We start from the raw sequence: 27,327 nt of genomic DNA, 5'->3' as shown, positions 1-27,327 counted from the left end.
GTTAGATTGTCTCTCCAACAAGGCTGTAATTTTCAGTTATATAAGCGGGAGATGCTTCGCGGTGCAAGATCTACTCGACGATCATAGTTTTTATGAAGGAAAATTCTATTTGATTCAAAATCTTATGTATTTGTTAACGTCAAATCTCTATTGTAGATGTCGTATGACTTTTAATTAATCGATTTGTTTATATATATATATTTTAAAAAAGAATCAAAAATTGAGGCGGCTCGCTGACAAGCTCGGCACGGCCAGGCACGTGGGTCGTGCCGTGCCGTGGGTTGGGGTGTGCAAAAAATTGTCACGGCCCTCCGGGAAGCAGGCACGACACGATGCCCATGTTTAGGTGTTAGGTTGTTGTCTAAGATCTTGGTAAAAATTTTACCATTGTTATGTTGAGAAGGAAGGATGAGGAAGAAGTGAAGTAGAAGGAAGACTCGAGCTGAATACAAATACAATAATTTGCAACCTTTCTTTTTACGGGAATAATATGCAACCTTAAATATTTGTTGATTAATCTAATTAAAGTTGTTGGATAAATGGCTTGATTAACTTTGTCCACTAAAAGATGAATCTTTCATGGGCTGGAGGCATTATTCAAGTAAAATATTAATAACAATTATATTATGGAGTATCACCTTCAATAAAAATATGGGAGGGTATTGGTTGGAGAGCTTATTGGGGCAAGTTGGGCAACATTAACTTATTCGACTAATATTAGCTAATTGACCACTGCAATATCTAAGGTAATCTAAGGTAGGTGATTCGAAACGTTAATTGCACAAAATAAGCACGTTTTCAATAAGAAGCTTGGATTAGCCTTTCATCATCTTATTCAAGTATTCTAATTCGTAGTATAAAGTGGAATGACAATATAGTTAACCCAAAACTCTATGCTACAACAATAAAATAAGTCAATGTCCTTTTTGCCATTTTGCATATGCAAACAACTTTAATTTAAAAATCAATTATTACCAAACAATTATAAGGCTTGTTTAGCATCATTTTTAGTTTTCAGTTCAGTTTTTTTTTTTTTTTTTTTTTTTTTTTTTTTTTTTTTTTTTTTTTTTTTACAAAAAACCAAAAACAGGAAATAAGAAAAAGGTGTTTCTCCTTTTCTATTTCTATTGTCAGTTTTCAAAATTATCATGATTTTAATAGGTTTGACTATTTTTTTATTCATTATATGACGTATATCATATGGTTTTAAAAAACAAAAAACAGAAAGCCAAAGTGATGCCAAACGAGCCCTTATATACTCAGTCCGTGTTTGAATACTTGCTTCACTTTTCTTTTGCGGCCGTTTTTAAATACTTGCTCCATTTCCTTATTTGAAAATCTTTTACAATATGTAATTCATTTCTCTCAAGTAGTGGACCCAATATAAATCATATTTTATTAATTTTATATTTTCTCTCCTCAATTCTCTCTACTATTTTTGCTTTTTACAATTTTTTATTCTTCTACCAATCTCACTATCTCCATATTTTATTACTTTCTCCAATTTTTCCTAAAACTCCGCGCATGGAGAAATAGAGCAACTAAAATCGCTCTATCGTTTGCTTCAAAAAAAAAGAGCAAGTATTTAAAAACGGGGGGAGTAATAGTTAGCCAACTCATTTAACACAATCCATAATAAAACCTTGGTTGATACTTTTAGAAAATAATCAATAATAATAATAAAAGGACTCCACATTGCCTCATTCATAGGAGGACGAACCATGTAGCTTAGCTTAGCCTGGCCTTCTCCTAGGAAGGATTAGGATTTGGGGTTAGCCGTGCTATTTTCAATACTTAGAAGTTGACGATAGTTAAACATATTATTGTGACCTATGTTTGAATACAATCAGTTGGTCAAAATTAACTAACACAATCATCTTTAGTTTTTAGCAATTCACCTGCATTACCAAAAAGCAATTGCCAACTAAGGACACAAATCTCTTAATCTCATAGGTAATTTTTTTTTTCTTTTTTTTTTTCTATACATGGTGAGAATTTAAATTTAAGATCAAAACAAACTTTTTGAGTTTGAAACTAATTAATTTGGAACAATGAAAGTATATAGCAACACTCAGGCAATTAGTACTCTTATTAATTAAAATGATAAAGTTGGAATACAGAAATTCAAAACGAACAATTATAAAATCAAAACAATACAAACAAACAAATAAGGTAACAAACATAAAATGCTGGCTTGATTCTTGTCCTTAAGGTTGCTTAAGCTTGGTTTTGCAAGGCTACTGTCTTAACCCAAGCTGGCCTAGCCAAGATATCAGTGCACCAAGCACTCACATGAGGGCGTTCGTCGAAAATCTTCTTAACTTGGGTGCCCATTAGAAAATGAAGTTGAGGCAAGTGATGAAGATCAGCCAAGGAGAAAGTGTCACAACACATGTACTTGGACTGACCTAAATGAGCCTCATAAACATCAAGGACCTTAGCCAACTTAGCCTCGTTCTCCTCGACTATAGCCGTGTCAATTTCCATGCCAAACATGCCCTTGAACACAAGCTCCCACATCAGTTTGCTGGCTGGTGGGTCGAATTGGTGAGCCTCAACCTCCATCCATACGGCTTGAGTCGCCTTTTGCTTCATGTCCTCACATACCAATGCAGTGCCGTTGCTTCCATAGGTGTATGCTATGTATTTTGTAATTGCTCTTGATTCTGTTTGATATGAAAACAATTCTCATTAGAAATGTTCCTATTTATCAATATGAGTATTGAATAATGTATATTATTGATAGTTATTGATTATTGGTATTGATGCAAATAAAAAATGATCTCTTATTAACGAGATTAAGTGAACTGAACAAGGCCTTATTAGATAGATACACGAGTTGACTTACCAAAAAGCTGGAGATCGTCATCTTCAAAAGCTGGTACTTGACCAAATGGCTGAAATTATATGGTAAGATAAATAAATTAGGAATTTTACATAATTAACTTAGAATCACTAGAATGATTATCAATATATAGCACCCGGTCGTAATCTACTTTTGAGGTGAATATTTGATCAAAATGTACGTTGACCCATAAAGTTCAACTATATCAACATATATTTGACTACAATACATTATGGTCAATTATTGATCAATGAATGAAACAATCATTGTCAACTATTGTGTCCTCTAATCCAAGAAATGATTTAACTAATAACAAACAATTATATAATTCCAATGATTAGGAAATTTCCATAGGTCAAATCATTCTCAATCTCAAGTTTATAATTATATCTATTAATGAGATGATCTACGTATTTTTATCACCAAGATGTTAGAAAATGATTTCGAAATTGAAACTTAAATAACCAAAACAATAACAAGACTAATCAAAAAGAGTAGTACAAGTTAACAATTAACAAATGATGTTAAGTGATAAACTTACATTAAGCGCGACAAAAGGTTGTTGCTTGTGAGCACCAACACTCATGTCGACGTGAACAAATTCAAAATCAAGTTCCTTTTCATTAGCAGCAGCCACGACACGAAGGGTGGCGCCGGAGAAAGGGCTTCCATGAATCTTGATCCCCATGGCTAAAGTAGTTAAAGGAAAGATAGAGAAATTAAGAAGATAGATATAATTGAGACAACAAATGAAGGAGATGATGATAGAGGGTTGCTAAGAAATGCTAGAATTCAAGGTTGAATTTATAGGACATGCAAGTCACTAATTAAATAGATTCCACAATTGTTTAATATAGCTTTTTGTTGAATGTGTAAGTCGATCGATACATGAATGACAAGGAACAAACTAGGGGAGTGCACATCTTGACTACGTTCATTTTCGTTGACTTTTGAATTAATCCAAGTGAGGGGAAAAAAAAAAAAGGTTTATTTCCCCTCCTTTTCCTTTTTTTTTTTTTTTTTTTTTTTGACAATAGCTTTCCCTTCCTATTGATGGTTAATGTTTTATAGTTTAAACTATATACTTAGTATTCCAGTAGGTTTTTATTCATTCAGTCAAAAAAAAAAAAAAAAAAAAAAAAAAAAAAAAAAAAATAAGAAGTAGGTTTTTATTCTATGTCATTAAAATTAGTAGATTTATCAAATCGAATTTATGTTTCATTGATCTTTTATAATGGTAAATAGTTTGAACGAGTTTATTTTGTCCATAACTCCAATAAGTAGGATTGAATTTGTAGATTTTTTTTGTTCAGATCATATTTGCTTTTATTGTGAATCATGACAATTTTCTTACTCCCTTCGTTTTTTTTTTAATATTACAGTTTAATAGGCTTATAGTTTTAGCCGAAATAATTTACATAGTACTTGAATATAAAAAGATGTATGTGGGTAGTCGGGGCATTAGAAAATTATAAGAAAAAAAATAATGAGATTATTAATATATTTTATTGAAAAATAAGAAATAAGATGAGCAAAGAAAAAAAAAAAGTAGTAGTGGGTTAGACTACTAAATAAAGGTGTTCGAAAATCGATTCGGGCTAGACCTGATCGGACTAGACCAAAGAAATCGGTTGTCCGGTCTCTAGGTCGAGAGTCGAAGAGTGCTTGAAATTGTCGGGAGGGAAGCGAATGGGGGTCGGCGATGTGCCCCGGTCGAATGTGGATTGGCCAAATCGATCGGTTTGGATTTTAAAAAAGATCTTCGGCCAGGTCTGGTCTAAAACTCTTAAAAATCGGTCTTGAATCAAATAGGTTGTTCTTTTTATTTTTCTAAACAATTATCAATAAAACCTTTATGATGTTTAAGTTTTACGTTTAATATGCTACAAATATTTTTATAATATGAGTTATTTCATTTTAGATGTTCAAAAAAATATTAAATAATCATATATATATACATATACATATATATATATATATAATATATATATATATATATATATATATATATATATATATATATATATATATATATATATATATATATTTCTTTTTATTTCATATTATAGTAAAAACTATTAAAAAGTATAGAATAATAATCAAAATACTTTAAATTGATCCAGTCCAAAACCCATTAAAAATCGATCTGGTATTCAGTATTTGAATTTTAAATTTCCAGTCTTTGATCGGGTTCAGTGCATGGTAATTTGTATGTTATCACAATTGTTTTTATGTTAACCAGAAACACCTTTTGAAATCAAGTTGAGTAGATAGAAGAAACACCTTAATCATATCACCCAATTAAAGTTTGATTATACCAAACAAGTCTTGGTCGGGAAAAGTTTAATTGCATCTCTGGGATCAAACTCTGTGGGATCAAACTTCATTAGAGAAACTTTATGGTAGAAATTCTCCTACTCTTCGCTCCCACTCCTAAAGAAGTAACATAGCTTGCTAACCCAAACTAGGTTGACTTGTGAGAGATTTTGGCTGGATAACAACAACAACAACAATAACAAAATTGATTATTAACTACTCAAATTGCTTCATTGTCTAACTTTGATAATGAGTTGGGAAAAAAAGAAAAAAAAAAACATTTACCCCAACTACCCAATCTTCTTAATTGGCCCATATCCTATGACCCATTATTAAAATAAGTATTTTCTTCACTTAAGCCAAGCCCAACTCAATAAATTAGCCCACGTTAACTAAACGACACTAAGCTCAAATTTAGCACAAAGTTTAAATGTGCTTAAGCTGCATTTAGTTCACCTCATCTTCTTCTTAGATGTAAGGATGTTATTTGTACACTAATCCTTATGATAAAAAATACTAATAATAAAAATAATCGAATGAGATGTTATTGGATTTAATTTGCATTAATGTATTCTATCATCTTTAATACTCCATATTTGCTTATGATTTTCTTTGAATTATTAACTGAAACGCAATGTCAAAATTGAATTGCAATCTTGTGCAATATTGAAATGAAATACAATCCCACTGTGTCACAGTTTGGTAGTTTGATACAAATTGAAGTATGGTATAAGATGTATTCCCTTCATTTTTGAATGATGTACCTGTTTAATGTACTAATGGTTAAAGAGTGTAAAGTCTACCACAATTATTCACCAATTACATGCAATGGAATAAGATAGGGACTTGTTAAAATCGTTGCAATATGTAGCCTCCAAACGTAACCTTTTGTTAGAGATATGAGATATGGAAAATATATATGTGTGATATATAGGTATCATTAAGAGAATAATATATTTAGGTTTATTTTATGTTAATATATTATTATTATTTAGAGAATAATTCTATAATATTTATTGTTAGACTAGTTTATCTTGTAGGAAGATTGGTTCCTATCTTATGAGCGGAGGTTTTGTATATATATATACTTCTACCTGTTGATGAATCATATAACTAATATATAAGCTAAACTTTTAGTCAGGTCACGAGGTTGCGACATTTGGCGTTCTAACTTTTTGCCAAGTGTCGCGCCACGTTGGATATATTTAAATAGACCTCATAAAATAAAAAAAAAAGTTAATTTAGAATTCTATTTGGATATAATTTTAGGATAAAATTAGTTTTATTTTCGATAAAATACAAATATTTCAAATGTACAAATTCAATTATAATTTTATTAAAAAAATCATTAGATTATAATTCTTAAAAATTAATAAATTATTTTTTGTATCATAATATTTTTTGGGCAAAGGAAATAGTTCAAAGCGTAAAACATACCTTTATAATATATACTAATCGGTTAAAATAATATACTTCATAATCTAGCAAATCGTATAAAGATTAAAAATTTATTTTATAATTCAATAAACAACCCGGGCATCGCACGGGGCACAAAACTAGTAACTAATATATAAAGCTAAACTTTTAGTCAGGTCACGAGGCTGCGACACTACGCATTCTAACTTTTCGCCAAGTGTCGCGCCACGTTGGATAGATTTAAATAAACTTCATAAGATAAAAAAGTTAGTTTAGAATTCTATGAATCAAATTTGGATAGAATTTTAGGATAAAATTGTTAATTTAGAGTTTTTATTTTCAATAAAATAAAATTTGAGTGTCGCGCCACGTTGTATAGATTTAAATCGACTTCATAAACAACCCGGGCATCGCACGGGACACAAAACTAGTAAAATAATAAAGCAAACAAGCCATTCTATTAATTAATTATCTCTTTCACCGTAATTTGTCACCTTGAAAAAAATTTATTACACAGAAACAAATATATTGATGATGAATATAGCTGTATAGAGGCATGTTTAAAATCCTAAAAAAGCAAATGGGTACATCAAAGGTTAACAATACTAATAAAATATCAATACTATACATTAAAAAGTTTTCATAAATTGTATATATGCAACGTGTATCCTTTTTCACCAGTTTAACATAATGCCACATTATCATTCATCAACCTTTAGCATCATATCACATCTTCATCCAACGATCTTAATTAAAAATGCATACAAATTTATACTCTATAACAAAAATAATAGAATTTGTTATATACACCCGGGTATATATAACAATATCTCCCAAAACCGAATGTATTACCATCTCAGCTAAAATTAATTCATGCTCTATTAATCCAAATTTATAAATAAATACATTTATGTATTAGAAATTGTAGAATAAAAACAAAAAAAAATCCAAAATAAATTATTGTTGTCATTGTATTCTAATTTACCCACGTTATTAATAAGTCTTTTAAAGCGTCTAATATATAAAAATTAAATTATTCCACAAGAGCCAAAGCCCGGGTCATACCCCAGTGAAAAGGATGTTTCTACAGCGGTCGTTTGAAATATAACTACCTTTATTATTTTAATGATAAACAATATGAGCGATCCATTTTTCACACTATAAATTGGACACAATTAGTATTCTAATTTCTATAGTGCAAATATAATTTTTTAAAATTTTAATCCAATATAAAATAAATATTTTTCGAGAAACTATAAACATAAGAGTAAAAATTACATAAATAAAACTAAAAATTTAATAAATTAAAAAACTATTGATAATTATATTTTATAGCAAAAATAGAGTAATATAATTAATTAGTTGGATAAAAATACGTTAATTATGAACTACATAATCATTAAAATATTATGATAGTCATATTTCAAACAACCACTATAGAATTTTCACAGTGAAAAACTAAACTATGGTATAAAAAATCATTCAACCAATGCAATGTATGTAGGTATAAAATTTTATTTAAACCACCAAAGACAAATACAAGTAATTAATAATAACATTAAACTATAAACTATCTATGAAAAAGGTTACATTTTTAAATAAAATTTTGCAACAAATCAACAATCATTGGATCATCTCAACATTACTCACTCAAACAAGTATAAATAAATTGTTCATAGCAATAATTAAATTATCCCCAAACATTGTATTATAACTAATTTATTTCTCCCCATATTTCATATTTTCAGAAACTTTCTTAAAAGCCGGTCTAGAAGAAATATCCTCCCACCAAGCCTTAACATTAGGGCGACTATCAATTAAAGTAGCATAAGGAGTAGTCATGAAATAATGTGTGTAAGGAAGATGATGAAGATCAGCTAAGGTGTAGTAATCCCCGGCTAAGTACTTGGTAGTCCTTAGCCTTTCGTCGTAGATGTCAAGTAGTTTACCAAGTTTATCAAGATTTTCGTCGATGATTGTTTGATCAGGAGTTTTGCCTTGAATTGGAGCCACAAAGTATTGGTAAATGATGGGTTGAATTGAGGGGCTGTATTGATGTGCTTCAACTTCCATCCATACTTTAACTATTGCTGCTTCTTTTAGGTCTCCTTGTCGTAGGAGATCTGTTGTTGCGTTGTCCTTGTATTTCTCTGCTATGTATGATGAGATTGCTCGAGATTCTAGGATGTGACAATGGAAACAAGGAGTTGGGATTCAGATTAAGGATAGATCAATGAAAATAAAAGTAGCTAATAAATTAAAAGTAGAAATATTAAACGTTTAGGGTGTATAAACTAATTGTCTAACTTATATAAGTTTATTAGATCTTATTAGTTACTTAATTCAGTTGTATTTTGAACTTATGTAACCTTTTATTAACCTTTATCAAAACTTATTTTTTCTAAATTATGATATGAACTTAACTATTATAACTTATTTTTCATGAATTACTTGAAAATATATAGTGAAAAGGGACTTAATTAATCATGTTTTACAACGTATACTCAAATATAAAAACCTAGAGAAACAAAAGCAATGAAATTGAAAAGTCTATCTATGTGTTCTCAATGTCCTATTACACATATTAACTAGTAGTTATGAATGGATTAGTATCATCTATAGTGGGTTATCAAACCATTTCTTCTTCTTATATCACTAATTGTGTTTTTTTTTTAAGTTAATTAAGAAACTTCTTTGTATTCGTACATAGTATTGTATAAGAAATGAAAACTAAAGCCAATACTCACGTATGAATAGAGATTGAATAAAGATTATCAATTAATTAATACTCACTTATGTGGAAACTAGTTGACTCCTCTAATTATTTTATGGTACATAAAATGTTACGATTATTATGAAATGTTAGCAATAATTGATTATTGTAAGGATTGATAAATGTTCAATCCAAAACCTTTTGTTATTACACAAGTATTTAACATTTTGTTTCACTACTTCCAAAACAAAATACTAAACATTTACTATAGACATACCATTCTATACGATTATAGAGAGTGTGTAAAAATTGAATAAACATAATTTCTTTGCTACATTTAAATAAACATAATTTCTTTGCTACGAATAAATCTAAATATTTAATTGAATATGAAAAGAACTTGATTAAATTACTAATGTCTTGACTCTTGAGAAAGAGCATATTTAGATAAATAATTTTCATAATTTCAAAACAATTTATTATCTAAAATGGAGTACTTTATTTGTAAAACTTACCGAACAAAATAAGATCATCATCTTCAAGTACTGGGATCTGCCCAAATGGCTGCAAATAAAGTGTATAAACACAAATTAAAAAGTTATTTCAAATAAAAATACTAAACTTTTTTATAATAGTAATAATGAACTTAACATTATTTATAGATACTTATAATGCTAGTAAATAAAAACTAAAAAATATCAATATATAGAAAATTTATGATATACATATAAATATGTAAATATAAAAGATGTAGATGAAGAAAGATTTACATTTTTAGAGAGGAAAGGAGGTTGTTTATGCTCAGCAACAAAGAGATCAACAGGAAGAAAGCTCAAATTCAACTTCTTTTTCATGCAAACAAGTCAAAACTGTAGCTGTGCATGTTGATATTGGGAGCCCATACACCTTCACACCCATTATTATTGCCAAAGAGAGAAGAGAGAGTAAGAGAGTGTATAAGAAAGTGAAAGACTATAATGGTATGTAGTAGTATTTATGGTTTTGATTGTGTGTATATACTAGTAAAGAGTTACTTATAAGAGTTATAATTAGAATCGTGAATGTCAATTAATTTAGTTGGTAAAGTACGTACGTATTGATGATGAGAATAATATCGTAGAAAATCAAATCAGGAATACATTATAATTATGTTGTACGCATTAATATAGTGCTTTATTTTTATAAACAATGTAAATTTTTATATGCGGTCGAGGTTACTTGTTATGGGGTTACTGTTCAGTCAGTTAGGGGTTACTCGTTAAGGGGGCTACTTATTCAGGTGTTACTCGGTCAGCCAGGGGTTACTTTCACACAAAAAACGCGCTAACCGACTGAGTGACCCTTGAATAAGTAACCCTTAATTGACTAAGTAAACCCTTAATAATAACCTCATCCACACGATGTAGCCAGCCACACAGAACAAGCACCGTACATATAAATAATTGTTTTCAATTAGAAAAATCCCGAATAACCTAGCGCTCCTTTAAAAAGATAATAATAAACCTTGTTTAGGTTGGTAGATTGCACACCTTAGCAACAATAATTCAAACATAGGGTCTGACTGTTAGAAGGGTATAATGCTTAATTAATTTAGTACACTACATATAATTATGAATGACGGTGTAAGTATGTGGTATTGATTCAATTTGGTAATATACTAGTTTGAGTATCCAATTAACTAAAAATGGTTTGATGGTATTCACAATTCACTTGATAAAAGAGTACAGTTATTATTAATGAAATTATTTGATGATTCCGTATAATTTCTTTTTGAGACTTTCATCATTTTGTCACTTTCATGTATTGTTCTTATTATTACTTATTTTTGGGTTGTTCTCGCTATATTTTTGTTGATTATCTTTGTTTGCAATTGGTCCTTGGAATTTGCTAGGAAGGAGTGGCTAGTATTGCTTCCAAAAGGAGCAATATTTCTACCAAAAGGAGTAGTAGTTATGACAAATAAATAAAAAGCTACGTACTCTTTTGCACCTAACAACACTTTCATCAAATAATAATGATTCGATATATCTTTCAGATTGTCTTACTTTATGTAATTACAGGATGACTTTCTGTAACACTAGAAATGACTTTGAATATACGTTAAAATGTCTGTCTATATAATTTAGAGAAGACTACTTACACGATTGAAGATTAAGCAAGTAGGTTTCATATGAATCAACCCTAAAAGAATTTGACATAAATGTATTGGGGATATGGGATTGCAGGTTTCACATTTTCACCACATTCAAACTTATTAGGCACTTATTGTTGACTAAGGAAGGATATGGTCAAAGTCAAAGTCAAAGTTACAAAATGAGTATCTTTGAAAATGCACAATAATTCGATTGCACACAATCAATCAATCAGTCAATGTTCTCTATGCACTGCCTACCGCCTAGAGTCTAGAGATGAAGAATAAACTAAACTTCTAGAACTACCACCCTACAATAATTATACCTAGATTCGGTCCAACTGCCCTCACATTTATACAATAATTATTTATTAATGGATGAATTCAATGAAATTAAAATTACCATGTGATTAAGTTTGTGGTGCACAATATAATGTCTACTAATTTGATGTAGATGACTATAAAAGTATAAAGAATAAACATGTATTTAGATACTAGCTAGGAAGAAAACAAGCTATGACCGAAATTAGATTTGCCTACATGTTAGGCATATGTAAATGAAAGATCGAATTTTGTATACATTATGTGAAGAAATTATAATGAATGCTCAATGAAAAGGTGATCTAAATAAGATGAAGCAATTTTTTTTAAATATAACACGGTAACTAAGTTAAGTTTTGGTCTACCTTTTTAAAATTAGTGATTCAATCCCCATTAAAAACACTCTGAGAGAGTGAGACGGGCGGATCCCTGTACCTTACCTCTCACTTCCCAAGTGTATAGCCCACTAATACGGGTCGATTTTACACGACATGAGATTTATCCTAATAAAAACTTTTATCTTACCTACCAAAAAACATATGAAATATTAATTCAAATAGAGGTGGTCCTATACTACTGAAATATTGAAAAATAATGGCAATTAAATACCACGTTAGCTGTCAAAATTTCGCCAAATAGTCTTTCTTAGATAATTAATGGATCACCCACATTGATTAGGTTTCCTTAATCCATATAAATTTTAAACAATAAGATTGCTTAGGGCTTGTAATCCACATAATATAGATATAATGGATTCAAAGTCTATATAATTTGACCTTTCTTATTACTTTATTTTTAATATAATCTACTATCTCGCTCCGTCTTTTTTAGTTGACACAATTTGACTTTAGCATTATTCACACACTTGTCTTTGACCGTGTTTTGTGATTTATACGTAATGAAAAATATAGTCATGTGGAATCTTGTTAGATTCGTGACGATGTATAGTTTATTCACAATATCAACTTTTTATATTTTTTTCTTATCGATAAGTAAATATATTAAGGGTTAAATTTGTGCATTGACAAACATGACTAAAAAAACTTGTCAACTAAAAAGAAACAGAGGAAATACATTTTTGGTTAAAATTTTATTTTCTTGGCATTAAAATTTTAAAAATTTCTTCATATATATACTACCTCCTCCGTTAACTATTATTTGTAACAAAGGGGTATTATTCGTGAGATATATAATATTCTTTTGTTGCAAATAATAGTTAACGAAGGTAGTATTAGGAAAAAGGAAAATTTCTTTATATAGTTTAAAATGCATGAGTAGTACGTATGATCAGGTCAAGTCATAACACAAATTTCAGTGAACAATCTTCAAATCTGTCTGTATTATGTACTAGATCCGAATAAAAGAATGGAGGATCCTTTTACACATTTATCAATATGATTGGGTCAATGTTACCCGTTAGAAATGGCCACTTTGTAGGGTTATTATGACTTAATTAATTGGGCCATTATATTTATTAAATTCAGGTTGGAGCATCTCAAGAAATGCAGTAGTTGGAGTCTAAAAACTACATTTAAAAATACAAATATTAGTATGATATTATATACTTGTATTATTCTTATTCTACAAGAAAATTTGGAGAATATTTGCATTATATCTCTTGCTTGTTGATGTTAATTAGGTTATAAGGAATCTATTGGAGCAGGTACATAACTGGAAAGACTCTTTAGGTTAATTCATTATCCTTTGAAAAACTATCTAGTATATACAATTTGTTTTCAGACAAACCATACATTATTGAATAGATGATTTCATGATTTGATAAAATTGTTTTTGAAAATTGTAATGAATTAAAGAATATGTTAAATTATGTGTATAGCTCGAAATGAGATTGAATTCCATGGTTAGCAATTGGTACAGTATAAGTGGTCCCCTAAACAAGATGATCAGATTCTGAGCCTAACTCTCTGAAACTGACAATCAACTGCAAGTATCCTAAGCAATGCAAATAATTAGATAATTATGCTCTACTTACAACTTTGCCGTTCACATGTAGCAACATCAAAATTATATTTTTGTCCTACAAATATGTGATTGGTTGAGTAAAATTAGTCTAAATAGGTTAAAATCTAACAGAATATTACTCCATATTTCACAAATTGTTATGTAAAAATAAGCTAACTTCAGTGAGAATTATATACAAAATTAAAAAAAATATAGAATTTAATAAAATTTAATTAAAAATAAACAAAGTTCAATAAAAATAAATTAGGAATAATACCCCATGCAATATTAGACCAAAAAAAAAATACAGGGTAACAACCACAAGAAACCCAGGGAATCTATAGTCTACACATTCAGCGGTGACCTAGGAAATGGTAATAGAGGTGTGCTGATTTTTTGGTCTAAACACTGCAAGTCTTTAACGATCAGTTTCTGTATGAACCCACCAGGCCACCGACGTAGTTGTAATGTTATTTTGCTATCACTTACTAATGCATAATTTCAACCATCAGAACTTTAAATATCGGTAAAAAGTTTATATTTGATCAGTATAAACTAGATCTCACGTAACTATTTTGAGATAAATGTGAAACATTAAAGATAATCAAGCATAGTTGGTAAATAGTGTAAAGTTGAAACATTGCAAATAACTTAGGACCTGTTCATATTTACTGAACTAAGCTGAACTGATTGAAGCTGAACTTAGTTGAAATGAATATTTAATGAGAGAAGGATATTAAGAGCTGAACTAAACTGATTAGAGCTAAACTGAACTGGTTAAAGTTGAACTGAACTGAAATGAAATTAAGCTAAGCTGAACTAAACAGGCCCTTAGATGTAGAAAGTATTAAAACAACATTATAAAAAAAATATGTGCCAAGAAGGGTCTGTAAGCAAGCAGCTTCACATATTACATCTTATCAGTTAAAGAGCATCCAATTACAGCGATCCAAATAAGTAATAAGCCAATATTTACAACATAAACATGCGCAGTGCATACCTCTGAAAGCTTAATAGATACAGAGGTAACCGAAATGGTTAAACAAAAATTATAAAAAAATATACATTGACGAGGTTAGAAAGGTTCCTCTGGCTTTAGAAAGTTGTTATATTCCAGTTGGGTCATCTCTCCACCCTTTGCAGGATCAAACTTGCAACGATAGAAGCTGCATTACGAACGAAACCGTCAGTCGTCACAAAACTTGTATTGCCCATAATACAATAATTAAAAATTACCTAATGCACAAAACGTGCACACAAAAAAGTTGTCTAGTATTCAATTGAAGGGCAGATGAAAAAAAAGGCACCATAAAATCTTTTCAAAAGAGAAACAAAAAGGCAACTAGAAACAAAGGATAGGGATATGCAAGGTTTGAATGTTACAACACAGAAACGGGTGGATTCAATATTGATAGACATGTCACAAGTCTGAAGAGGAGAAAGTTTAAGAATAAGATGTCCCAACTCCCAAGATGGTGATTGGAATCGGGAGTCTTGCCACTGGATTCTTGTATCATGAATTTCCAAAAAAAAACACACACACACACATATCGAATCTCACCAATAACTTTGAGAAATTGATACTCAAAATACAGGTAGATTAACAATGGTCAATGAAACATTCAATGATTGAAAAAAGTATGCTAACTGCTGAGGTATACCACCAGTAACATATTTTATAACTATGAAATATATGCAAGTATGCAAGTGATTTTATAACATATGTTCATCCTGCGATTGACGGTACATTGAATTTTAATTACAGATGTATTTTCTCCACTTCAGTTGTGCAGGCACCTCCATAGGGCTTACTTAAAAATTCAGACTTCCATTGCGAAGACCAGTGGATATTTATCAGTGGATATTTGAACCAATAGAAGACTGCTTGGTTGGTTTTCATGTCAGCGTGGCTTTAAATTATGACCTATAGTGCTTTGGAGGGTCAATAGTGTTGGAAGCACAAGGAGTTATAAAATTTTCCATGTTTAAACTCATACGAAAGAAAAAAACAGTTCGATACAACCACCAGGAATATATCCAAGCTGAGCATTTAATCAAGATGGCGAAAGCTGTATTATAGCTTTGCCTAATCACCAGGGAAAATCCAGGCAGGGAGGAAGTCAGCAAAGTGGAAAGGCAGAGTTGCAAAACGGATAAAAAAAAAAACCTAGGCATATTGGCCAAGGCCTAGCTTGGGCCGCAGTGGGTTATTTACAACATTTCGCATTTATGAATTAATTAATCTTGGCCATCCACTATACTAGGGGTGTAACAGCATGTTGAAACACAAGGTACTCAATTAAATCTTGTGTGAGAGTAGTAATTTTGATTGCTCAAAATCCATCCTCCCCCCCCCCCCCCCCCCGTCTCTCAAAAAAAAAAATAATAAAATAAAAAATTGAAAAAAGGGGTACTTTTGAAGTTGAAAAAATCAACATAAAAAATTGAATTAAAAATTATGGATCTTTTATGCTGCAGCCTCCAGGCTCTCTAGCACCTCAGTAGCTCAGTGTGCACCTTTCAAAAGCTAAAAATGGAAAGGACTTGATAAAAAAAAGTGGTCCCTGTTACAGCCAAGGGCTGCAATATAATGGCTTTCAGCTGAAATCTTAGTTCCCATTAGGGGAGGAGGGAAATAAACCAACATCCACAGCATCATCAACATTGCAGTAGTAGAAATGTCTATAATTATGATGAACTCAGCAACACTCGACAATATAAATTCTTATCATAACATGAAATTTAAAGAGCTGCATATACTTTATACCATCAAAAGAAATAATAAAAACCTTAGATGTGCTATCTATTTGGTTACTGACCTGCCATCCATGCCAAGAATTACCACTGTATTCTTCTGATGCCCAAATGCAACGATATACTGATTCCCTTCAACTAAACGAAATTGAGCAACTGACCATTCTGAATTGAAATACCTAGGCAATACTCCTGCACAACGAAAATAACTCAGGCCAGCAGGTAATAGAAACAAATATAATATTACTAGTAATACATTTTTCCAAAAACCAAGTTACACTTCCATCAATCTATGGTCACAAGTATGTACACAGTTTGGTCTGGACCGTAACCAAACCAGACCAAACTGCATTTTAGCGGTTTGGTTTGGTTTACGGTTTGGAAAAATACGGTTTGGTTTCGATTTTTTGGGAAATACGGTTCGCGGTTTGGTTTGGTTTTTCAAAAATTATAAACCAAACCAAACCGTAAACCAGTAAACCGCATTTTAATATTTATATAATTTTTAAATAAATTAAAATAGTTATTATATATTATTAAAAAAATAAAAAACGAAAAAAATGAAAAATCATTAGAAGACTATAAGGTCAGTATACTACTATACTCTATATTCAATCTCAAATATCAATACTTCAAATTCAATAGGTCATATAACTATAATGTAGTATGAATTATTTTTTTGGACAAACGTATTATGTTTTTTTCCACTGTTAATTTGTTATGTATTATTTTTATTATGTGTTAGCACTTAGCACTTAATTAGTTGGTTGTTATTTTTATTAAAAATTTGTAGTAAAATTGGGCTAATTATTTGAACTTTATTATAAGTTTATTAATATTTGACAATTTTTAGGAAAAAATGTCGTCTCATCATAAACCGCAAACCAAACCGCATTATTACGGTTTGGTTTGGTTTCATTACTAATATGGTTTGGTTTGGTTTGGAAAATTGACCAAACCGTATTTTGCGGTTTGGTTTGATTTAGACTCAAACCGCACCAAACCAGACCATGTTCACCCCTAGTCACAAGATAGTAACTGACATCACAAAAAAAAAAAAAAAAAAAAAAAAAAGGCTACATAAAAATAAGTACAGTAACAGCTTAACGGGTTAAGCTATTGACAAAAGTAGATATTGTTAAACTCCTCTAACGTACTCAATACCAAAAAGTCAAGAAAATGAGAACTATCAGCCTGATAAATTACTTAGAAATCAATGATATATCAGCCTTAGCTTGATTCTCCAAAATAGCAAGAACAATGCACTTACAAGTACTATCTAGCATTATCTATGAGTATCAACCTAATTTCATATGAACACCAAATGTGCAATATTCTAAATCTTCCAAGATTTATATATATATATATATATATATATATATATATATATATATATATATATAGGGGAGGGATCCGGTGAGAATAGGTTCATATGTGAGAATTCATACTTATATGAGAACTGATTTTAAATTTAGAACATGTGAGTAAAAGTTTAGAACATACGAGTAAAAATTTAAAACATGTGTCTGAAATTAAAATTTAGAACATCTAATTAATAATTTAGAACATCTGAGTAATATGTTTAGAACATTTGATTTAAGAATTAGAACAAGTGATTAAAAATTTATAAAATCTACTTTATGAAATTTTAAACATATGAGTAAAATTTAGAACATTTGTTTAAGATTATGAACATGTGAATAAAAATTTAGAACAAACTGATATAGAATATAGAAAGTGTGAGTAAAAAATTTAAAACATACGAATAAAAAATAGAACATACACTTTAAAATTTGGAACATATAATTAAAAATCTTAGAACACACATTTTAAAATTTAGAACATATAAGTTAAAATTTTGGAACAAGTTATTTAAAATTTATGATATTAAACTTAACTAATTTATGGTTTAGAACATGTGAGTACTAAATTTGAACATTTGATTTAATTTAGAACAGCTAAGGAAAAGTTTAGAACATCAGATTTAAAATTTAGAACATACGAGTAAAAATTTAGAACATAAAGAGTGTTCTCACATAAGAAAAATTCTCACATAAGAAAATTTCTCACGAGAGCCTCCCTATATATATATATATATATATTATCATCACTGCACACCAGATTTAGATCACGAGAACACAGGAGCAGCACAGCCAACAAAATCAGATTCAATGCAAGTATCAGCACCATCAGCTTGATTGGTATAGAGGCCTTAAAACAATTTTAAGGAAATACAAAGTTTGCACAGCCAAGGCTGTTTTGTCCATGAAATTGATGCCCTAAAGAAACAAAGAACGATATTATACCACAATTTTTTTCTAACCGAATAGTTGGTTTTAAGCATTTTAACTAAAGAACGGATGTAATTGAACAAGTGGATATTCTTGTATCAGGAAACACACATAAGAAAAATTTACAAATGAAAAAAAAAGGGGGGGGGGGGTAAAAAGTTGATAAGTTATTCAATGCAAGTAACAGCCACCTATAAAAAAATTTACACAGATATCCTAAAAAGTTAATAAGTTAAAACAAATTGTTTATTATATTCTATACTATCCAAAATCCTCATTAAGCTATGGGGCACAATTCTTTGTAATGGAGGGAATGTGAATGAAAAGTAATTAAGAGGAAGACACATGAGAGGAAGACACATGGGGCAGGGACGACTAGGGATGGCAATCTAGTCCGGATCCGACCCTACTCCGCCCCGATCCGAGGTAAAATATCCGCTCCGAGTCCGAAAAAAAGTAATCCGAGTTTGACTCCGTTAAAATAATCCGACTCCGAGTCGGAGGAGGGTCGGAGTCGGATCCTACAAAAAATTCGAGAAAAAAATCCGACTCCGACAAATGTCCGACTTTAACGGATTATCCGAATCCGACTCCAATAGATAGAGGATTTTTGTGTGGGTCATGGTGGCATTGGGTGTGGGTTGTAAAGGCCCAAATAGCCCAACATCTCAAAGTATATTGAATAATGAAAAAAAAACTCGAAGTCGGGTCGAATCGGATCGGAGTCGGAGATCGGATATTGAAGTCGGAGTCGGATTTAACCTCCGACTTCCTGTCGGGTCGGAGTCGGATTTAACATAATCCGCTCCGAGTCCGACCTGTTGCCATCCCTAGGGACGACATAGGATTGAGGTTTGTTAACAAACAGAGTATTGATAAGTCGTATTTTGTGCGTGTTTTTAGAGTCCATTTAGGTAGTTTTCATGTCTAGATTAGTTGTTCCTAGCTTATTTTAGCTTGGTTTGGTTTGGTTGTGATCATATTATGCTTTTATGGGTAGTTTCGTTGTTTTTGATGTATTTCAGGATGAATGAGACTAATTTGGATGGTCACAAGAGTTCGTTACGGTGAAGGAGTAGTATCCCGTGTCCACCCTGGCAGCCAGGGCGATGAAAGGACAAGAGATTAGCAAAGGATTACTACGAAGTAATTGCCCTAGCAGCCAAGGCGATGAGGATTTGTGTTGTTATAAGCTTTAAAGGTCAGCATCGTGGAGTGTCTTGCGCGCCCGACCAGGCAGCATTGCCCGGGCACACGAAGTACAATCCTTGAAGACTTCAGAAGAGGCGTAAGATGTGAGAATGCTATGCACACCAGATCGGGCAGCATTGCCCGGGCTGCCCGGGCAATGTGTCAGCGACCTATTTTTCCTTGTTTTTCGGGATTTATTATTTCAAGGGATATAAATACCACTTGTAAACCCCGATTAAGTTACTTGGTTATTATTTTCCAGCTTTAAAAACTTTCATTAGAACCCTAATATACTCTCTAGATCTAGATTAATTTGCAATTTCAAGTTTTTAATCTTTGTTCATCAACAATTGGTACTTTTCTTCATTCAAATAATTGGTATTCATCTTTTCTTCTTCTTTTACTTTTATTTACTTATTAATCATGTTTTCTTCATTGAATATTTTTTTGCTTCCGTATATATGTGTGAGTAGTCTCTTAAATCCGGGATCTTGCAGAACCCGAATATGATTGATGCATGAATTATAACATTAAATTCTCCAATAATAATCCCAATTGACATGCTTAATTGATTATGCTTATGTCAATACTAGATTAGTGATAATTAGTATTGTCATTATTCCTTTGTTTTAATCGCAACGAGAGTTGGATTTTAACGGAATTGAATAGATTAATTAAGGGTTTGAAGTTCATCATGAGAATAGTTGAATGAATTATTAGGAAGTTAGAGTAATGTGCTTAATGTCTCTAATTTACATGATTCCATGAGAATAGGTATGATTGTGATTAGAGAAGCCATTGATAACTCGAGAGAGACCTTTGGTATTATCTAGGGATTACTTTTCCTCTTGTTAATTGATTTATATATTAGGGGTAGAATTTTTATTACATTGATTGTATTCATGATAATGCTTGATCTTGGATGTCTTTAGTATTTGATTTATCATATTATTTAGTTTAATCGCGTTCTTGATATTTAGTTATTAATCCTCAATTATTTGATATGGTTACTTGCTTAGTAGTTACTTCAGTCTATTTAATTAGTTGAACCATAGTCTCTTGCGATTCGACCCTTGCTTGCCCGCCTACATAGTAGTGGTCTACTAAGGTTTATTTTTGTTAGGTACGCGACATGCCTATCATATAAACAATTGTGTCCATGTTTCCAATATCCTTCGTTAGGCTATGTAACTCATTGAGCTCACTAAAAGAAGAGTAGGACATGTACATTTAATTAATGAACAAACCCCTTAGTACAAGAAAATCCCTCTTCGGCTACATATAATTCTAATAATCAACTTAAGAAATAAAGGCAATAAGCAATGAGAAATACTTGTCTGAAAAGAAGTATTTGATTGTCGCCACTGAAAATCCATTTTGTGAAATAAATAAATAAAATAAAATAAAATAAACTTTCCATTTTTGTAAATATAACTAACATTGTATCCCAGAGGAAAAATTAGAGGTATCAATTCGAATGATCACATCAGGTTTGATGAGGTTGGGTCGAGTCAAGTCAATTTTTAAAGTTGATTTATGCTAAATTATTGTGTCCACGCAAGTCCAAATCTGAATCGGATATTTTTCGGGTTAGTTACGGATCGGGTTGGGTCGGGTCGGGTGTGATTTTGACACCTCTAGGAAAATTATACAAGATGCTGATATTTAACACAGAACAGGAGACATAGGTAATGATATAAATTGCCAGCAGTGACTGACTGACCTTTAATAAAAGAAAGAGATGAGCCAGCAGGTGCACCAGCAGCATTGCTTTCAGGAGCAGGATTTGGATTTTCAGTGCCTGGGGAACCAGAATTAACCTTCAAGCTGAAGACATGAACAGTACCCTTGTCGCTTGAAACAGCTAACCACTGAGCAGTGGTAGAGAAGGCCAAGCTGTATATCTCTGCTCTATCAGCACCTCTTCTTACCTACAGTACCCAATTAATCTGATATGTAAGATTCATTGGCAATCTTGTATGCCATTGAGAAAAAAAAAAACTCATTAATGAAAGCTACAAAATATTTAAAACAAATAGGGGCTGCAATAGACAGAGTTAAGCAGGTTCAAATGTATGGAGCCTTAATACATTAAAGTAATCATGCAATACAAGTATACAGCCCACATCAACATTAATTATAATCAGAAAAAATGAGAAAAGTAGAAGCAGTCCACCATAATACAAAAACTAAGTATATATTAACATTGTTAAGCACGTTGTACATACAATCATCAACTTACTAATGACAGTGAAGCTTAATGCCATTAGTTCACAATGAAGCCTAAATGATATTTGAAGCAGTGTGAAACCACAGATTTCCAATCTAATTGCAAAAATAAGTAAGTTCACATGCTATAAAACACAAACAAAATATTTAAGAATGGGGGGGGGGGGGGGAGTACAGCAATATAGTAAAACAGATGTTAAACCAATCCCAAAATAATGATTATGAGAAGAATGCTTTATTCAATGCTGGTTCCTATTAAAGCAATATTTTTCAATGATAGGAATCACAGGTGCTCCTATAGTGAGAAAATACTAGTTTATCTCCTTGATAAACATTAATTGTTTATCAGAGGCAAATATGAAATTAAATGGCATATTTTTGCACTGTTTATAGGTAAGACTGCTAACACCGTTAGCAGCTACGGTTTTGCCCCAAAATATTAACAATTGACCAGTCCCTCATCCAACATTGCTCAACTTGTTGTGTGGATCTCCAGTGCAAAAGATGCTTTACAATCAATTGATAAATCATGATCAACATTATGCCATGGTCTGCCAACCAAGTGAAAGCGAAGCAAAATCCTTCACAGCCCAGTTTGAAACTGATTTGCTGTTTTAGATCGGCTTTATATTGTCAGTGCCATTTAGGTTTTAATCAGATAATCTTCCTTCAATATAGATTATCTACAAACAAACATAACTATTGGTAATGAATAACACTTCAAGTTCTTCGTCCGATAGTTTAGTGGACGCAAAGAATATGCTACAGATACTCATATTTTCAGCTGTGTATGTGGTTGTCAGATGCTGACAACTGTGGCAACCAAGTTTCAGTGGTTGCAGCTCCCAATAACTTGTGCACTTATTTGTTTGCATTTTAGTTACCTCTAAAATTTGTAGTGATCACATAATTCGTGATGAAAATCAATGTCGTCCTTGATGAGCTATAATAACCATTGTTGCACTCTTCAAGCTATTTACCGTTTCTCAAGCCAACACCAAACCGAACACAACATAAAGCTTGCAGCCCACAAGTGACCATTAAGGCATTCACTAGTTAACTGTTACCCATTTTTATCAACTACAAACATGCCAGCTATCACTTTACCCCCACAATGTGAAAGATAAAAAAGAAATTTCTTCACCTAGGCACCTAAAAGTTGCATTCTGCCTCTTTGGCTTTCAACTACACTACAATTCCACTCTCTTCAACCTAGTCTCAACAAACGAACCAACTTCATAAGAGATGTCAGGCATCAACTAAACACAACCTCATAATGTTTTATATTTTCAGCTGTGTATGTGGTTGTCAGATGCTGACAACTGTGGCAACCATGTTTCAGTGGTTGCAGCTCCCAATAACTTGTGCACTTATTTGTTTGCATTTTAGTTACCTCTAAAATTTGTAGTGATCACATAATTCGTGATTAAAATCAATGACATCCTTGATGAGCTATAATAACCATTGTTGCACTCTTCAAGCTATTTACCGTTTCTCAAGCCAACACCAAACCGAACACAACATAAAGCTTGCAGCCCACAAGTGACCATTAAGGCATTCACTAGTTAACTATTACCCATTTTTATCAACTACAAACAGGCCAGCTATCACTTTACCCCCACAATGTGAAAGATAAAAAAGAAATTTCTTCACCTAGGCACCTAAAAGTTGCATTCTGCCTCTTTGGCTTTCAACTACACTACAATTCCACTCTCTTTAACCTAGTCTCAACAAACGAACCAACTTCATAAGAGATGTCAGGCATCAACTAAACACAACCTCATAATGTTTTATATTTTCAGCTGTGTATGTGGTTATCAGATGCTGACAACTGTGGCAACCAAGTTTCAGTGGTTGCAGCTCCCAATAACTTGTGCACTTATTTGTTTGCATTTTAGTTACCTCTAAAATTTGTAGTGATCACATAATTCGTGATGAAAATCAATGTCGTCCTTGATGAGCTATAATAACCATTGTTGCACTCTTCAAGCTATTTACCGTTTCTCAAGCCAACACCAAACCGAACACAACATAAAGCTTGCAGCCCACAAGTGACCATTAAGGCATTCACTAGTTAACTGTTACCCATTTTTATCAACTACAAACATGCCAGCTATCACTTTACCCCCACAATGTGAAAGATAAAAAAGAAATTTCTTCACCTAGGCACCTAAAAGTTGCATTCTGCCTCTTTGGCTTTCAACTACACTACAATTCCACTCTCTTCAACCTAATCTCAACAAACGAATCAACTTCATAAGAGATGTCAGGCATCAACTAAACACAACCTCACAATGTTTTATATTTTCAGCTGTGTATGTGGTTATCAGATGCTGACAACTGTGGCAACCAAGTTTCAGTGGTTGCAGCTCCCAATAACTTGTGCACTTATTTGTTTGCATTTTAGTTACCACTAAAATTTGTAATGATCACATAATTCGTGATTAAAATCAATGTCGTCCTTGATGAGCTATAATAACCATTGTTGCACTCTTCAAGCTATTTACCTTTTCTCAAGCCAACACCAAACCGAACACAACATAAAGCTTGCAGCCCACAAGTGACCATTAAGGCATTCACTAGTTAACTGTTACCCATTTTTATCAACTACAAACAGGCCAGCTATCACTTTACCCCCACAATGTGAAAGATAAAAAAGAAATTTCTTCACCTAGGCACCTAAAAGTTGCACTCTGCCTCTTTGGCTTTCAACTACACTACAATTCCACTCTCTTCAACCTAGTCTCAACAAACGAATCAACTTCATAAGAGATGTCAGGCATCAACTAAACACAACCTCATAATATGTTATATTTTCAGCTGTGTATGTGGTTATCAGATGCTGACAACTGTGGCAACCAAGTTTCAGTGGTTGCAGCTCCCAATAACTTGTGCATTTATTTGTTTGCATTTTCGTTACCTCTAAAATTTGTAGCGATCACATAATTCGTGATTAAAATCAATGTCGTCCTTGATGAGCTATAATAACCATTGTTGCACTCTTCAAGCTATTTACCGTTTCTCAAGCCTACACCAAACCGAACACAACATAAAGCTTGCAGCCCGCAAGTGACCATTAAGGCATTCACTAGTTAACTGTTACTCATTTTTATCAACTACAAACATGCCAGCTATCACTTTACCCCCACAATGTGAAAGATAAAAAAGAAATTTCTTCACCTAGGCACCTAAAATTTGCATTCTGCCTATTTGGCTATCAACTACACTACAATTCCACTCTCTTCAACCTAGTCTCAACAAACGAAGCAACTTCATAAGAGATGCAGGCATCAACTAAACACGACCTCATAATGTTAGCCCTATCATCATCAAAAGTTACATACAATCTCGCGATTACAAACAATAAATATCACTATCCGGCATCACAAGACAGAGGCATACTTGATATCTCAAAATTCTGTAACTGTGTATAGCTGTATACTTCTGAATCAAATTAGCTATGAAACACATGAGTACATATATTTATCTATAAGAAAGAAAGACCAAAAAGCAGTGCCATTAGAATCAAATCAAATATAAATTATTTCTCAAGCGAAAAACGAAACTCGAATTAGAAGTTACCTCCTGCAGCAATGTACCATCAAAAGTATTAAAGATCCTCACAAGCGTCCCCTTCGAGCTCGCGGTAGCCAAAAGACCCCCATCTTGAGTTAAGGAAAAGCAAGCAATCCTAGAATCATGAGCCATTATAAACTTAGTCTTTCTAGAAGCATAATGCTCAACCCGAATTTGCCCCTTCCTCAATCCAGGACAGACTAACACCAACTTCCCCGCCGATTGCGAAACCTCACACAACCCCTTTGGATTAGCACTAGTCTCAATCTGATGCAACAGCTTCAAATCAGAAAAATTATAAACAAACACCTTCTGCTCCAAAACCACCACAATTCGATCACGACGAAGCCGAACACCGCGAACTTCCGACCGAAACGACAATTCCCCAATACACCTGCTCTGATGATCATCCCAAATCATAACCTTATTAACAGGGTACTGAGGGTCAGGTCCTCCACCAACTAAAGCAAGAATATTACATCGATACAACATTTCCACCTTCCCAATACCCCCACCTCGATCAAAATCCCTTCGAAAAATTTCCCTAAAAGGATCACAATTATAGATTCGAAACCCTCGATCAGTCCCAGATGAAAAACACCCATAATCTTGATTAAACGAAACATGAAGAAGAGCAAGAGGCTGAGAAGATGAAAGCGAATTTGGGGAATTGGGATTAGGGTTAGGGTTTTCCGATAGAGAAGTTCGAATTGGGGGAAGAGTAGAAGGAGGAGAGAGAGAATCAGATTCTTCGGGATTGGAATCGAAGTAGAGGTGATCAGATTGCTCCGACATGGAAGTCCCCGGCGATGAAGGTGGTGGTGGGAGATTTGGATCAACTGGGAGGAATGAAGATGGGGAAGAAGGTGAAGAATTAGGGTTAGGGTTTGGATTGTTTGGCCAAGCTGAAACGGTCGCCATTGATGAAAGCTTCAATTTATTTTTATTTTTTTATTTTTTTTTTTTATGATGACTTTTTTTGGGGGTGATTTTATAGATGTAGAAGAAGAAGAGTGGTAGAATTGAGTGAATTTGAGAGAGAAGGTAGTTAGGACTTAGGAAGTTTATTGTTTTGATAAATTTTTTATGCTTAGTTAAGGAGATTAGTGATTTACTCCTATAAGATAGGGATTAAGGATAGTGACATTTGGATTGGATTCTTTGATTGGGTGTTAAGTAAGGAAAATGGTATGTTGTGAACACGCAATTTGTAATTGCTCCATTGCTAATTTGCATATTGGAATATAAATTACGTAGTATTTTAGTTTTGGACGGTAGTCGTGGTTTGGGATTTGAGACTGTGTTCGTTGTGATTTATTGTTCAGCTAATTGCCTGCTTTAGCTGCTTATATTGTCTAAGTGATAGAATCCACCTCTTTTCAATGTTTTATACAAGTATGTCTTTTCTAGTTCAAGCGTTAGATTCCATTATCACGATTATGTAAGAGGTGATCAACATCAACTCGACCCAAGCCAAAAATAGGGTGGGTTTTGATGCGGGAGTTTTAGAGGGTCAAGTTAGTCAAGCGGTCGATAAGGCTATATCTCTTACATGTCATCCAAGTAGGCTTCTATTATCGTT

The 27,327-nt window shown here is 32.3% G+C and overlaps 2 protein-coding genes and 1 pseudogene across 2 annotated transcripts; all 3 read right to left on the bottom strand.

The window, feature by feature from the left end:
• Window positions 1-2,058: 2,058 nt before the first annotated feature.
• Window positions 2,059-3,643, bottom strand: LOC110727843 (glutathione S-transferase-like). Its single transcript, XM_021907418.1, has 3 exons — window positions 3,387-3,643; window positions 2,849-2,897; window positions 2,059-2,666 (listed from the first exon to the last, which is right to left on the bottom strand). Exons 1-3 carry the CDS (start codon window positions 3,531-3,533, stop codon window positions 2,218-2,220), a joined length of 645 nt encoding a protein of 214 aa, XP_021763110.1. The 5' UTR covers window positions 3,534-3,643; the 3' UTR covers window positions 2,059-2,217.
• Window positions 3,644-8,099: 4,456 nt separating this feature from the next.
• On the bottom strand, window positions 8,100-10,282 carry LOC110727751 (annotated as a pseudogene).
• Window positions 10,283-14,519: 4,237 nt separating this feature from the next.
• LOC110727842 (autophagy-related protein 18a-like) lies at window positions 14,520-27,048 on the bottom strand. Its single transcript, XM_021907417.1, has 4 exons — window positions 25,752-27,048; window positions 21,664-21,871; window positions 16,524-16,650; window positions 14,520-14,870 (listed from the first exon to the last, which is right to left on the bottom strand). The coding sequence occupies exons 1-4, from the start codon at window positions 26,664-26,666 to the stop codon at window positions 14,780-14,782; spliced, it is 1,341 nt and encodes a 446-aa protein (XP_021763109.1). The 5' UTR covers window positions 26,667-27,048; the 3' UTR covers window positions 14,520-14,779.
• Between the last annotated feature and the right edge of the window lie 279 nt (window positions 27,049-27,327).

This window comes from Chenopodium quinoa, unplaced genomic scaffold (genome assembly GCF_001683475.1).
Source record: "Chenopodium quinoa cultivar QQ74 unplaced genomic scaffold, ASM168347v1, whole genome shotgun sequence".
NCBI classification, from domain to species: Eukaryota; Viridiplantae; Streptophyta; class Magnoliopsida; order Caryophyllales; family Amaranthaceae; genus Chenopodium; species Chenopodium quinoa.
The sequence above is the reverse complement of the archived record's forward strand: the minus strand, read 5'-3'. Positions and strand labels throughout refer to the sequence as shown.